At 46.1% G+C, this 14,659-nt stretch overlaps 1 protein-coding gene across 4 annotated transcripts in view; it reads left to right on the forward strand.

The window, feature by feature from the left end:
* CLASRP (CLK4 associating serine/arginine rich protein) overlaps positions 1-14,659 on the forward strand; it is a 172,883-nt gene that overhangs the window by 45,292 nt on the left and 112,932 nt on the right. For all 4 annotated transcript variants that reach the window (XR_013624878.1, XM_078786329.1, XM_078786330.1 and 1 more), the window contains exons 8-9: positions 9,069-9,165; positions 9,355-9,433. Coding sequence is in view for 3 of the 4 variants with exons in the window: in XM_078786329.1 (XP_078642455.1) it covers positions 9,069-9,165; positions 9,355-9,433 (176 nt within the window). In the remaining variant the exon portion in view is untranslated. The remainder of the gene's footprint in view (positions 1-9,068; positions 9,166-9,354; positions 9,434-14,659) is intronic.

Below are 14,659 nucleotides of genomic sequence, written 5' to 3' on the forward strand. Positions count from 1 at the left end.
CATTAGCATACATATGCAGAATATTTTGTTTTGTCATCCGACCAAAGATGGGCAACTGACAACCATTAACTTCATACAGCAAAATTACTAAAACCACGGTGGGGGCAATGACATTTTTGTCCCCCGTCGCACCGCGGAGCGAAAGGGGGACTATGGTTTTCCCCTCCGTCCATCCGTGTGTGTGTGTGTGTGTGTGTGTGTGTGTGTGTGTGTGTGTGTGTGTGTGTGTGTGTGTGTGTGTGTGTGTGTGTGTGTGTGTGTGCGTGCGTGCGTGCGTGCGTGCGTCCGTGCATGCGAAGATACGCGAAGTCCCAACTTCTAATCTGGTGTGTGGGTGTATCTCGGCATAAGGTAGAACGCTATTGAAAATTGGGTTGCCACGTTAAAATCCAAGATGGCCACCACCATATACATGTCTGAACCTTGTGAGCAGAATATCTTGAAAAATAAGCGAAGTCCCAACTTCTAATCTGGTGTGTGGGTGTATCCAGGCATAAGGAAGAACGCTATTGAAAATTGGGTCGCCACGTCAAAATCCAAGATGGCCGCCTTGCGTCTGCCACTTTGTCATCTCACATCACTTCAACGACGGGGGACCTAGTTGGTCTTCTTCTTCTTGTTTCATTCCGCAATATGCACAAAGAACATAACTGAAAAGAAAAAAAAAACACTCGGTGGGAGTACCTCCTGTGCAGCTGCCCTTCACAGGGCAGCTCACCGGATGACGGGATTGGGGCAAAGCCTTCGGGACCCCCATTCTTTGATAATAGGAGGAAAAACACGGGGTAACTTTCCTGGCTTGGGTTGTGGAGGTATGTGTCGGGGTGGTGCTGAGGCGTCGTCCACCAGACGACGGTCACCTTGGGTTAACCTGAGGCGTTCCCTTTGGGTGGGTGCCTGGAACATTCTTACTCTGAGAGGATGATCACCTGTCTCTGCTATCATCTGAGCTCCAGCGTTTTAACATCAGTGTTGCAGCACTTTCTGAGGTTCGGAGGCCGGATAGTGGTGAGATCATGGTGGGTGGTTACACATACTACTGGTCTGGTTGCGTTGACGGTTACCATGCCCAGGGAGTTGCTGTAGCTGTGTCCAATAAGCTGACTCCTATGACAGTCGAAGTAACACAAGTCAACGAGCGTATTATGAGACTGAGGATTTGTCATATTTTGGGCGCCATTTCCCTGGTCTCTGTGTATGCTCCGACTGAGGAAAGTGATCTCACTGTGAAGGAGGCATTCTACGCCTCTCTCGAGTCTGTGCTTGATCAATGCCCCAGAAGAGATACTTTTCTAGGCTTGGGGGATTTCAATGCATCAACTGGCACTGACTGGGATAGTTATGAGGCATGTATTGGTCCCCATGGATCTGGGACTGTGTACCAGAAGAGCACTAAGTTCCTCGGCTTTGCAAGAAGTCATGGACTTAGGGTGGCTGGCTCATGGTTTCAGCGCCCACAGCCTCATCGCTGGACTTGGTATTCCAATGCTGGTTGTGTGGCGAAGGAAGAGGGTGGACAAGGAGGCCTATGTGCGAGGAATCTGTAAAAGGGTAGAGCATCACTTGTGGACATGTGATTCTCGTCCTGCTTACAGAGGAATCGGTGCATTGCGTTCCTCTAAACCTGTCCCTAGGTGGACTGCAGTTGGATCAGAGGGTGGTGGCCTCTTGATGGAGGAGTCTGAAGTGAAGGCCCGTTGGGCTGCTTACTTTGAGTGGCTGTACCAGGCTGACCCACCGGCTGTTGAGTGGGATGTCAGGGGTGTTGCTATCCCAAATGCTGACCGCCCAATTAACTGTGAACCGCCTTCACTTGTGGAAACACAGGCGGTGGTGAACCGGCTGAAAGGGGGCAAAGCTCTTGGGATTTGTGGCATCCATGCTGAGCTTCTCAAGGCTGGTGGAAATGCTGGACTTGAGTTGCTGCTTGCAATATGCAATTCATTCATTCAATCAATCATTTCATTCAGTTTCTGCATGCAGTTCTGTGCTCTGTTTGGAGCACATGCATCATCCCAACTGACTGGAAGTGGGGCCTTGTTGTCCCTCTCTGGAAAGGGATGGGTGATCACCAGGACTTTTGTATACAGGATCGAGGCTCGTGAAAGAGCCAACATTTATCGCACAAAAAAAATAAAAATCAAACGGACACATAAAACATATAATAAGGGGGAGCGGTAGACAAGATGGGGAGAGAAGGGGAAAAACACAAACACAACATTTGAGAGCAGGGACATCGGGAGATCTGTGGGAGGGAGAGGGCTTGGGGGAGAAGGCGTGGGAAAGGGGGGTGGGGGGTGGGAGGGCGGGAGAAGTATAAAACACAAGGACACTGCAAGCCTGCAAGGACTTCCAGGAAAGAAGTTGGTATTTCAAAAACGTGGATCTGGGGTGAAATTAGTGGGGTAGAAAAGATCAAGGTTTTGGATGGGGGAAGATAAGAGATGGTGGTGAACAGCTGTTTTAAAGACCTGGAGGGAGGAGTGGGATTGAAGAGAGTGAGGGAGTTTGTTCCAGAGGTGGGAGAAAAGAGGAATGAAGGAGTGAACTTGAGCAGAGAGCCTAGATTTTGGCAGTTTAACCATAAGAGGGTTGCAGGCAGATCTTGTGCGACCTGTAGGAATATTTGGGGACAGAGCCCAGAGAGAGCTTTGGGAGCAAGGCCGGAGAGGAGTCGGTAGAAGACAGAAAGATCACCAACCTGCCTGTGGTGAGTAAGTGAAAGGCCCTCGGAGTTAGCTTCATTGCTGGAGATTCGAATGATTCTGAAAGCTTTGGTTTGAACAGCGTGAAGCCGAGCTAGGTGTAAGGCAGGAGCACCGGCCCAGAAGGAAGAACAGTATTCCATTGAGCTGCGGATGAAAGCCTTGTATGTGGTAAGGAGCTCAGGTGTGCCAAGGAAGGACTTCGCACGGCGGAGGATGCCCAGTCGGCGACTGGTTTTGGAGGCCAGATTGGAAATGTGGTTTTCCCAGGAAAGATCATTGCAGATAGTGAGACCCAAAAGCTTGAGTGACAGAACTTATTGGAGAGGATTGTTGAGGAAGTATAATGGGAGGGTTTCAAGTCGGTCTTTTCGGAGAGACATAGTAAGAGTGTGAGATTTGTCAGGATTGAAAGACATGTTCCACTTGTTTGACCAGTCTGTTTTTGTCCAGGACTGCAGAGAGTGAGGAGGCTGCAGACTGCCGATCTGAGGGATGAGGAATGGAGCGACAGAGAGTGGAGTCATCAGCAAAGAGATAGAGAGGATTTTCCAGAGAGTCGGAGAGATCATTGATGAATACCAGAAAAAGCACGGGGCCCAGAACACTGCCTTGGGGAACTCCAGCCTGAACAGGAATGGGAGATGAGAGAAATCCATTGAGGGCCACACGTTGACTACGACCAGAGAGGAAGTCCGCAAGCCATGAGTGGAGATTTCCATGGACACCATAGGAGGAGAGTTTAGTGAGCAGAGCTGGGTGCCAGACCGTATCGAAGGCACGTGATGTGTCAAGGGAGACAGCCCTGATTTCCTGTTTGGCATTGAGGACCTCCATCCATTGTTGAGACAGTAGAAGCAGCATGTCCACAGTAGAATGACCTGGTCTGAATCCAAATTGATGATCGGAGATCAAGCCATTGGAGAAGAGGAAGTATTTGATATTCGAAGCAATGATGGATTCCATGACTTTTCTGATAATTGGGAGCAGGGTGATTGGTCTGTAGTTGCAAGGATCTGTTTTTGCACCTTTTTGTGTAAAGTGGTAATGTTTGCTGATTTCCAAGATGCTGGCAGATGATCTTGAGCAAAAGAGAGGGTGAAAAGAACAGAGAGAGGTGAAATAGAGCGTCCGAGCAGGATTTTCGGACCCGTGGGCTGATGCCATCTGGTCCAGTTGCAGAATCATAGTTGAGTTTTGACAAAAACTTCTCCACCTTGTCAGGAGAGAAGGACACAGAGTTCAGGAGCAGTTGGGTTCGACTGGGTAAGGTGGGAACAGAGAGAGATGGGCTTGGGACACAAGATTTTGAGGCAAACACAGAGTTGAGGCATTCGGCTGTGTCATGTGCGGTGTCAACTGTGTAGCCATTTGAGGTAATGGAGGAGATGGAGGGGGAACAAACACCAGAAACGGATTTGATTTTACCAGACGCCACCAGGATTTGGAGGAAGGAGACAGGTTTGAGGCTTACTCTCGGTCTTAACTGAGAGCAGTCCACATGGCAATATATATATATATATATATATATATATATGAGCGTACGCTGGATCAGCACGTTGTTGTGTCCTTGGATGACTCCTCAGGACCATCCCGACACACACCACTGTGTGTGCCATGGAAGTTGGTGTTTTTACGGTGACTGGAGTGCAAATCCTGCCACCAACTTCTTGAGAGAGGACCCAGTACCCTGGTACTCATTTCGCCGACCTCAGAAGGATGACGAGCTGAGTCAACCCCACCTGGTATTAATTCAGCTGAACAGGATTCAAACTCAGGACCTTAGGATCCCAAGCCTGCCGCCCTAACCATTCGGCCAACACCAGGTATAAGTGCAAGCTAGCTGCTTGGTAAATGAGCACAACCTACCTGGGCTTCCTCCCTTTCAGTTTCGTGTTAAACAGCAGAAAAAGTGGGTTTCATTGGTGGTTTTCAAAACAAAGCCATAATTGGTGGGTTTCAAAAGGCCTCTACGAAAAACGCCACTTTAGCGACAGGAAGGGTCATGTTATTTACCCAACCCATGTGGGCTAAATAGATTATAGTAGATCTTCACTCGGTTCTGTCGGTAAAACGTACCTCACGGATGCCGGGATTCCTCCAAATTTCTTTGTTTAATGTTGCAGACAACATTAACAATTGTTTAAAAATCGAATCATATATGTTTGTGGTTTATAATATTTTACAAGCCCGGCGATGCCGCTATTAGGCTTTCGGTCTTGTTTATTTTTTTATGAAATTTCACCAATGACAAAGCCTTTTTAAGGCCACTCAAGGTGGGGGCTACAAATGAAATATCGAAACTATGAATCCCTTATGTGTTGAGTGCAACTCCCTGAGGTCTTTCCAAATCTGCCACAATATGTTTGGATTAAGAAAGGTCAATGGGGGTACAGAATTGAGGATGATAAGAGTTGGTGGTGCATTGCTTGCTTGAAGCGCTGGAGGGAAGGGTGAGGTAGAACAGCCTCAGGAAGGTTGTTCCATGGACTGGAGAAGCGAGGAATACATGAGTTGAGGTGTGCAGTCAGCTTGGGGTTTGGGTGTTTCAGAAGGAGGGGGTGACTGTGAGAACGTCTCCATCCTGGAGTAGTTGGGGAAGGTCAGAGGACTCGGAGCACAGTGAGCAATACAACAACAACAACAACAACAACAACATGCATTTTAAAGGCCATTTTTGTCCCCCGTCGCTCAGCGGAGCGAAAGGGGGACTATGGCTTTCCCCTCCGTCCGTGTGTCCGTCCGTCCGTCCGTCCGTCCGTCCGTGCGTGCGTGCGTAAGCGAAGGACCGCATTCGAATTTGGTGTGTGGGTGCAACCCACGTCAAAATCCAAGATGGCCACCACCATATATATGTCTGAACGTTGTGAGCGGAATATCTTGAAAAATAAGCGAAGTACCAACTTCTAATCTGGTGTGTGGGTGTATCTCGCCATAAGGACGAAAGCTATTGAAAATTGGGTCGCTACGTCAAAATCCAAGATGGCCACCACCATATATATGTCTGAAACTTGAGCGAAATATCTCGAAAAATAAGCGAAGTACCAACTTCTAATCCGGTGTGTGGGTGTATCTAGGCAAACGGAAGAAGCCTATTAAAAATTGGGTCGCCACGTCAAAATCCAAGATGGCCGCCGCCATGTATGTCTGAACCTTGTGATGAATATCTTGAAAAATAAGCGAAGTACCAACTTCTAATCTGGTGTGTGGGTGTATCTAGGCATAAGGAAGAACGCTATTGAAAATTGGGTCGCCATGTCAAAATCCAAGATGGCCGCCGCCATGTATGTCCGAACCTTGTCCGATGAATATCTTGAAAAATAAGCGAAGTTCCAACTTCTAATTTGGTGTGTGGGTGTATCTCGCCATAAGGAAGAACGCTATTGACAATTGGGTCGCCACGTCAAAATCCAAGATGGCCGCCACCATATATATGTCTGAACCTTGTGAGCGAAATATCTCGAAAAATAAGCGAAGTACCAACTTCTAATCTGGTGTGTGGGTGTATCTAGGCACACGGAAGAACGCTGTTTAAAATTGGGTCGCCACGTCAAAATCCCAGATGGCCGCCGCCATGCATGTCTGAATCTTGTGAGATGAATATCTTGAAAGATAAGTGAAGTACCAACTTCTAATTTGGTGTGTGGCTGTATCTCGGCATAAGGAAGACCGCTATTGTAAATTGGGTCGCCACGTCAAAATCCAAGATGGCTGCCTCCATGTATGTCTGAACCTTGTGAGCGAAATATCATATCATAGCATGTTTTCTGCGTGTTCCACTTTGTCAACTCACATCACTTCCCCGACGGGGGACCTAGGCGTAACGCTTGTCCCTACCTGAGCGGGGGTTAGCCTTGCGGTCCCCATGACAATCTTCTCCATTTGCCCTATTTTCTGCATCTCTCCTTGTTAACCCCCTTGTCCGCATTTCTTCTCCCACCATCCTTCGCCAAGTCTTTCTCGGTCTTCCCCGTCCTCTACTTCCTTCTACATTCAGTTCCATCACTCTTCTCAACCAGTCACTTTCATCCTTCCTCAACACATGACCAAACCATCTCAACCTGTTCCTCTTCACAGCATCAATCACAGGCTCTATTCCCATCATCTTTCGCAATTCATCATTTGTCTTCCTCTCTCTCAACGATACTCCGCACATCCGTCGAACCATTCGCATTTCCACCCTTTCCAACCTTCGTTGCTGCTCTGCGTTCATTACCCATGTCTCGCTCCCATAAATCATAACACTTCTCACACATGCAGCATACACCTTTCCCTTCAGCTTCAACGACACTCCCCTCATCATCAGCACGCCACTCAGTTCCCGAAACTTCTTCCATGCACATCTCACTCCAGCAACCGTTGCCGAGTCTGATCCACCTTCTCCATTCAGCATGTCTCCGAGGTAGCAAAATGTTTTCACACCTTCCAGCTTCACGCCGTCTCGAAGATCCAACTCAACATTTCCTCCATCTGCAGCTCCCTCTGTGCACACCTTACATTTGAATGTCGCTGCCACACTGGTTAATGACCCTCTCAGACCACTACATTTTTGATGAACCCACTCAGCGCACATTGTACATTGAATGGAGTTCACTCCGACACCCTTCCTGCACACAGCACACGGCCACTTCCCAGTTCTTTCCACCTCACCACATGCTTTACCACTTGCCATCATCTTCGTCTTTCCGATATTCACCTTCAGACCTTTTGTCTCCATACATTCCTTCCACTTGTTCATCTTTTCCTTCAGTCCATCCATACTTTCCGCAATCAACACCAGATCATCTGCATACAACAACTCCCACGGTAAACCCTCCTTTACGTTCTGAGCCAGCACCTCCATCACAGCTACAAATAATAGTGGACTTAGTACCGACCCCTGATGCACTCCCACCTTCACCTCAAACTCACCTCTGTTCCCGTCCTTCGTCCTTACAGCTGCGCGCGCTCTTTTGTACATTGCCGTCACTACTTTGATCAACCATTCCTCCACTCCTAACTTCCTCAATGCCCATGTCAATACTTTGCGTGGAACCCTATCGAATGCTTTCTCCAGATCAACAAACCCAAGAAACAACTTCTTCCTCTTCTACATGTACTTCTCCTGCAACTGCCTCACAATGAAATGCGCGTCTGTCGTTCCTCTTCCTGGCATAAATCCAAACTGCATTTAGTCGATCTTCACTTTCTTCCTTTTCCTTCTCTCCAACACCCTTTCCAATACCTTCATTCCATGCTCCAATAACTTTATCGCTCGGTACGAGCCACACTCCAGAGGGTCACCTTTCCCCTTGTATAGAGGGACGAGGGTACTCAGTTCCCAATCCACTGGAATGCGGCCTTCTTTCATCACCAGATTACAGATCTCTGTCATTCTCTTCACACCCCAATTTCCTGCTGCCTTCAACATATCTCCAACAACTCCCGTCGGCCCTCCCGCTTTTCTACCCTTCATTGCTTTTATCGCTTCCTCAACTTCCTTCTCAGTTATCTTCTCTGCCGGTCCTAAAACTGGGTTACTCTCTATGTTGCCATCCCATTCATTCTCTGTATTCAACAGCATTTCCATATGTCTTTTCCATCTTCCTTTAATTCCATCTGGGTCCACAACGATTTGTCCCACTTCATCCTTCAAGCAACTTCAACAGTGAGCAATATTGGAGAAAATTCAGTAACAAAACGAAACAAAAAGAAAATCACCAATCTGCCTGCGATTGCAACGCGACAGAACCAGACCTCATGCAACAGCCTCATGTGAGAATCCCAATTTAGAGAGCTTTGTATTGCACAGAATACATGACACAGATGTGATGCTGGGTGCAAGCCCACAGCGGAAGCAGCCCTGAATTGCGCTTTGACCAAAGGCCTTGTAGATTGTGGGTAGCTCTGATTTTCCAAGGAAAGACTTAGATCTACCTAGGATGCCCATTCCATTCATTTGCTGCTGGTTTTGGAGGACAGCCTGCCTGTGTTGTTGTCCCAAGAATGGTCCTGGCTGATGAGGCTGAGAGGTTCTTGTTAAAACAGACATGTAGAGCCTGGAAGTGTGAATTATCTGTTGAGGTTTTTGATTTTGTTTGTTTGGTAAGCCAATATCGCAAACTACTGTTCATATAAAATTAAACTTTCTGCTGATGTTTATTGAAACGTCACAGAGATTGCCTCATATTCAATATTTGCAATACAATTGGAAACAAAATGACAAAATGATAAGGAAATGATTATTTTTAGTTATAAAAAAAATAATTCAGTCGTCTCTCAAACTTTGCTAAAGTCTTTGTGATATTCTCAACCATACAAATCGGTGGTGCGATGTGAGCATTGGTTCCCCTCTTGTTCCTCTCTTGTTCCGATCTGATGCAGATGTTGAAGTGGATGTTGATGCCCTCGGTACAGAACAAATTACCGAGCTCAACAAGTGTGCAACGAGCTATGGCATGGTGAATGGGGACTTTGTAAGGTAACTTAAACTTCTCATTCACTTTTGGGTATAACTCATTCTGGCAACGGTCGTGCTGCTTCCAAAGCGGTTCAAATACAATTCCCGCTCCAAAAGTGTGGTGCAATGCAAAAGATTAGCATGTCACGGAGGACTTTATTTTGAAGTAAAATTTGTTCATAAACTTGCGGATTAATTTTATGCCTGCAGGTTGCTTCGGAAGGACAAGGAAGAGATGGAAGCCATCAAATATGCTAAGGCTTTGGAAGAGGAGAAATCCATGTACTCCGTAAGTTCATAATCACCTACTCCATTCTCTGATATTTACCCCGCACGAGTGATGCAAAAAGCTGTGTTGAGCAACTGGGCAGACAAATCTGTCTGTCTTCAAATGTCAGTTTATGATTGAGGAACAACTTCATTTAAATTGAATGTTATATTTTGAACACAAACCTGCAGTTTAGCAGTATTTTGGTTCTGAATTTTGCAAATTGTATGGAATCTCATCCTGAGTATGCATGCACAGAGAGGAGTGAGGTAATTTATTTACTCTGCCTGTCTGGCAGTCAAACGAAATTGAAAATTATTCCAAAAAGGAAACTTACCGCTTTTCGGGACGTCATTGACAACACAAACAACAGGGATAAATAAGGTGGTGAAAAAGTGGTGAAAAATATGTTGCATCAACGGCGGTAAACCCCCAGAATGTTTATGTGCCTATGCCACCGAAGTCGCCGGAGGCATTATGTGTTCGGGTTTTCCGTCCTTCCGTGCTAAGTTTTTGTTACAACGATAACCTGAACGGATGAAGGGATCCAAGTCAAAGTTGGTGCAGGTGTTTTTTTTTTTGTATACAAGATCGAGGCTCGTGAAAGAGCGAACATTAATCACACAGAAAGACAAACCGACACATAAAACATATAACATCGGGAGCGGTAGACAAGATGGGGAGAGAGGGGGAAGGACACGAACACAACATTTGAGAGCAGGGACCGAGAGACATCGAGAGATCTGTGAGAGGGAGAGGGCTTTGGGGGGGCGGGGCATGGGAATGGGGGGGGGGGGCGGTGGGAGAGGTATAAAACATATGGACACTGCCAGGACTTCCAGGAAAGAAGTTGGACTTTCAAACAAGGTGGGTCTGGGGTGAATTAGCGGGGGTAGAACAGATCAAGGTTTTGGATGTGGGAAGATAAGAGATGGTGGTGAACAGCTGTTTTAAAGACCTGGAGGGACGAGTGGGATTGAAGGGAGTGAGGGAGTTTGTTCCAGAGGCGGGAGAAAAGAGGAATGAAAGAGTGAAGGTGAGCAGAGAGCCGAGATTTCGGCAGTTTAACCATCAGAGGGTTGCTGGCAGATCTTGTGCGACCTGTAGGAATATTTGGGGGACAGAGCACAGAGAGAGCTGGGGGTGCAAGGCCGGAGAGGAGTCGGTAGAAGACAGAAAGACCACCTACCTGCCTGCGGTGAGTGAGTGAAAGGCCCTCAGAGATAGCTTCATCGCGGGAGATTCCAATAATTCTGAAAGCTTTGGCCTCAACAGCGTGAAGACGAGCTAGGTGTGAGGCAGGAGCACCAGCCCAGAGGGGAGAGCAGTACTCCATTGAGCTGCGGATGAAAGCCTTGTATGTGGTGAGGAGCTCAGGTGTGCCAAGAAAGGACTTCGCACGATGGAGGATGCCAAGTCGGCGACTGGCTTTGGAGGCCAGCTTGGAAATGTGGTTTTCCCAGGAAAGATCATGGCAGATAGTGAGACCCAAAAGCTTGAGTGACAGAACTTCTTCCAGAGGATTATTCAGAAAGTAGATGGGAGGGTTGTCCAGTCGGTCTTTTCGGAGAGACATCGTAAGAGTGTGAGATTTGTCAGAATTGAAAGACATGTTCCACTTGTTTGCCCAGTCTGTGATTTTGTCCAGGTCTGCAGAGAGTGAGGAGGCTGCAGACTGCCGATCTGAGGGATGAGGAATGGAGCGGCAGAGAGTGGAGTCATCAGCAAAGAGATAGAGAGGATTTTCAAGAGAGTCAGAGAGATCATTGATGAAGACCAGAAAAAGCACAGGGCCCAGAACACTGCCTTGGGGAACTCCAGCCTGAACAGGCAGAGGAGATGAGAGAAACCCATTCAGGGCCACACGTTGACGACAACTAGAGAGGAAGTCTGCCAGCCATGCGTGGAGATTTCCATGGATACCAAAGGAGGAGAGTTTGGTGAGCAGAGCGGGGTGCCAGACCGTATCGAAGGCACGTGATATGTCGAGGGAGACAGCTCTAATTTCCTGTTTGGCATTGAGGATCTCCATCCATTGTTGAGACGGCAGAAGCAGCATGTCTAGAGTAGAGTGACCAGGTCTGAAACCAAATTGATGATCAGAGATCAAGCCATTGGAGAAGAGGAAAGATTTCATATCCGAAGCAATGATTGATTCCATGACTTTGCTGATAATTGGGAGAAGGCTGATTGGTCTGTAGTTGCTAGGATCTGTTTTTGCACCTTTTTTGTGTAAAGTGGTGATGTTGGCTGATTTCCAAGCAGATGGCAGTTGACCTTGAGCAAAAGAGAGGGTGAAGAGAACAGAGAGAGGGAGTGAAAGAGCGGAAGAACAGGATTTTAGGACCCGTGGGCTGATGCTGTCAGGTCCAGTTGCAGAATCAGAGTCGAGGGTTGACAGAAACTTTTCCACCTTGTCAGGAGGAAAGGACACGGAGTCCAGGAGCAGCTGGGTACGACTGGGTATGGTGGGTACAGAGAGGGATGGGTTTGGGACACAAGATTTAGAGGCAAACACAGAGTTGAGGCATTCAGCTTTTTCACGTGCGGAGTCAGCTGTGTAGCCGTTTGAGGTAAGGGAGGGGATGGAGGGGGAACAAACACCAGAAACAGATTTGACCAGACGCCACCAGGATTTGGAAGAGGGAGACAGATAAGAGAGTTCGGTCTTGAGAACGGAGAGATATTGTTTCCTGGCTTGCCTGAGGGTGGACACACACTTGTTTCAGGCTTTGTGAAAGGAAATGAGATTTCCTTCCGTTGGATTTGCTTTCCAGGAGATGTAAGCAAGTTGTTTCTGGGCAACAGCCTCACCACAAGATTCCGTGTAACATGGACGGGAGGAAGGGTATGACAACTGAAGACGAGATGGGATAAATCTGTGCATGAGAGAGAGCAATTTACTTTGGAAGAATTCCCAGGATGAGTTGATGTCAGAGGTGGTAGAGATGGGAGACCAGTCCAGATGATGTATGGCTGCTTGAAGACCGTGCCAGTTGGCCTGAGTGAAATGCCAGACTCGTCGACGCTGAGCAGGCTCCCTAAGAATGGTCAGAGAGATGTCCACTTTAACAAGGACATGATCAGATGATCTGATTGGAGCAGAAGAAGAGCAGCAGACATTTTCAGGGAAGTTAGACATAACCAAGGTATGTATAATGAGGTAAAGATTAACTGATTAGATTTTGGGGTCACGAGGTCAAAGGTCAGGTGAAATTAGGTCAGGTCACGTTCGGTGAAAATGTCGTTACCGTGGTAACTGGTGAACCAGTGATGGGATTTTGACCAAAATTGGTACAGGTATGTATTATAATGCAAGAATGAACTAATTTGATTTTAGAGTCAAGAATATCAAAGGTCAGAGTATGTAATAGGTTTATAACTTGAGAATGTCTGAAGGGATCTAAAGCAAACTTGGTACGTCTGTATAATACTAATAATATTAATAATAATAATGAATTTATTGTGATATGTATGCAATACACATCCAATCAGAATTACTTTGACAGTGGGTGCTGAAAAAATTACATTGAAAAATAAATTAATTAATTGTGAATAGTGATCCTTAAAATAACATTTTGGTAATGAAATGAAATGAGTCATATGGTTTAAAATATCAATAACCATGTTTTAGTTACTCACAAAACTTTAGACAGATTAATTGAGGGTGCGGATTGCAGTTGGGTAAAAGCTTTCGTGCAAGCGATTACGGTTTGTTTTGATGGAACAATAACGTTTACTCGAACAGAGAAGTTCAAAAATGTCATGCGCTGGGTGGAACTCATCTGGGTTGATATTGTGCACCGCTCCTTTCCTATGCCATCTCCAGGTGCTGCATGACGTCATTGCCGGGCACCGAAAGGGAGTGCTCGGTTTTCACTCCGGTTTCTTTCTTGTTACTTGCAAAAGCGAAGATTTTCAAGTATATTGGTCGGTTGCGTTTGTTACATGGAAGATTTTTCAAGTATATTGGTTGGTTGCGTTTGTGGTTCTGTCTGTTTGTCTGTTTGTTACCGGCCTACAGGTCACAATTCTAAACCGATCGTCACGAAACTTCACCAAGTTGTATAGGTCGTCCCAATTGAGAAGCCAAAGAAGATTTTTTCAAAGCAGATTTCAAAGAAGATTTTGAGGTCAAAGGTCATCTGGAGGTCAAATTTCTAAAATCGCCATTTTAAATCCCATTGACTTGAAAATTGAATAGCATTTGTATATCAAGTCACTAAATTGGGAAACATACTATTTTTGAGGTCAAAAAGTCAACTCGGTCAAACTTCCAAAATCATGAATTTTCATCTGAAAAGCCATCAATTTTCATCCGATTGACTTGAAAATTGAACAGCATTTGTATAGTGCCTCAATTAATTGGGAAACCAACTATTTGAGGTCAAAAGGTCAAAGGTCAACTCAAGGTCAAACTTCTAAAATCATCATTTTTCATCTGAAAAATCGTTGCTTTTCATCCTGTTGACCCGAGCTTTGATCAAGATCGTCAATTTTAATCTTGATGAAATGGACAATTTGCTGTATCAATGGAAAACTTTTGGGGGGTGGGGCGGATTTTGCAAGTATCGTGCTACGCATGACGTCTTCTTGTTACTTGCAAAATCGAAGATTTTTCAAGTATATTGGTCGGTTGTGTTTGTGACTGTCTGCCTGTCTGTCTGTGTTTGTCACCAGCCTACAGGTCACAATTTTCAACCGATCTTCACCAAACTTCCCCAAATGGTAGAGTTGGTCAAAAGCCAGAAGCCTATTGTTTTTGGGGTCAATAGGTCAAAAGGTCAACATAGGCCAAAAGGTCAACATAGGCCAAATTTCTAAAATCCTCATTTTTCATCCAATTGACTTGAAATTTGAAGAGGACTTGCATATCTGGTGACTGATTCAACCACCAAGTATATTTGTGGTCAACATAGGCCAAAAGGTCAACATAGGCCTCATCACATGCATTAACTTGTCAGGTGCATATTGTATGTTCGCATGTCAAGTGATAGGTCCCCACGGTTATCTGTGATTTGCATACAGGTCGGTGATTAAACCACGTGGATGTTCGCATGGATGTTGTTTAAAACCACGTGGATGTTTAAAACCGCCACGAGGAGTATATGTTATCGGTCCTTTCGTCCATCTGTGAGAGGGAGGAGGGGGTCAAGGGGACTAAACAGAAGGGCATTAAAGCGAATTCAAACTTACAGGTGTAAACCCAAAATAGCTTCATGAGTTCGGAAGGCAGGTATGCTACAA

Source organism: Myxine glutinosa, chromosome 11 (genome assembly GCF_964187855.1).
Source record: "Myxine glutinosa chromosome 11, kmMyxGlut1.1, whole genome shotgun sequence".
In the NCBI taxonomy this organism is placed as follows: Eukaryota; Metazoa; Chordata; class Myxini; order Myxiniformes; family Myxinidae; genus Myxine; species Myxine glutinosa.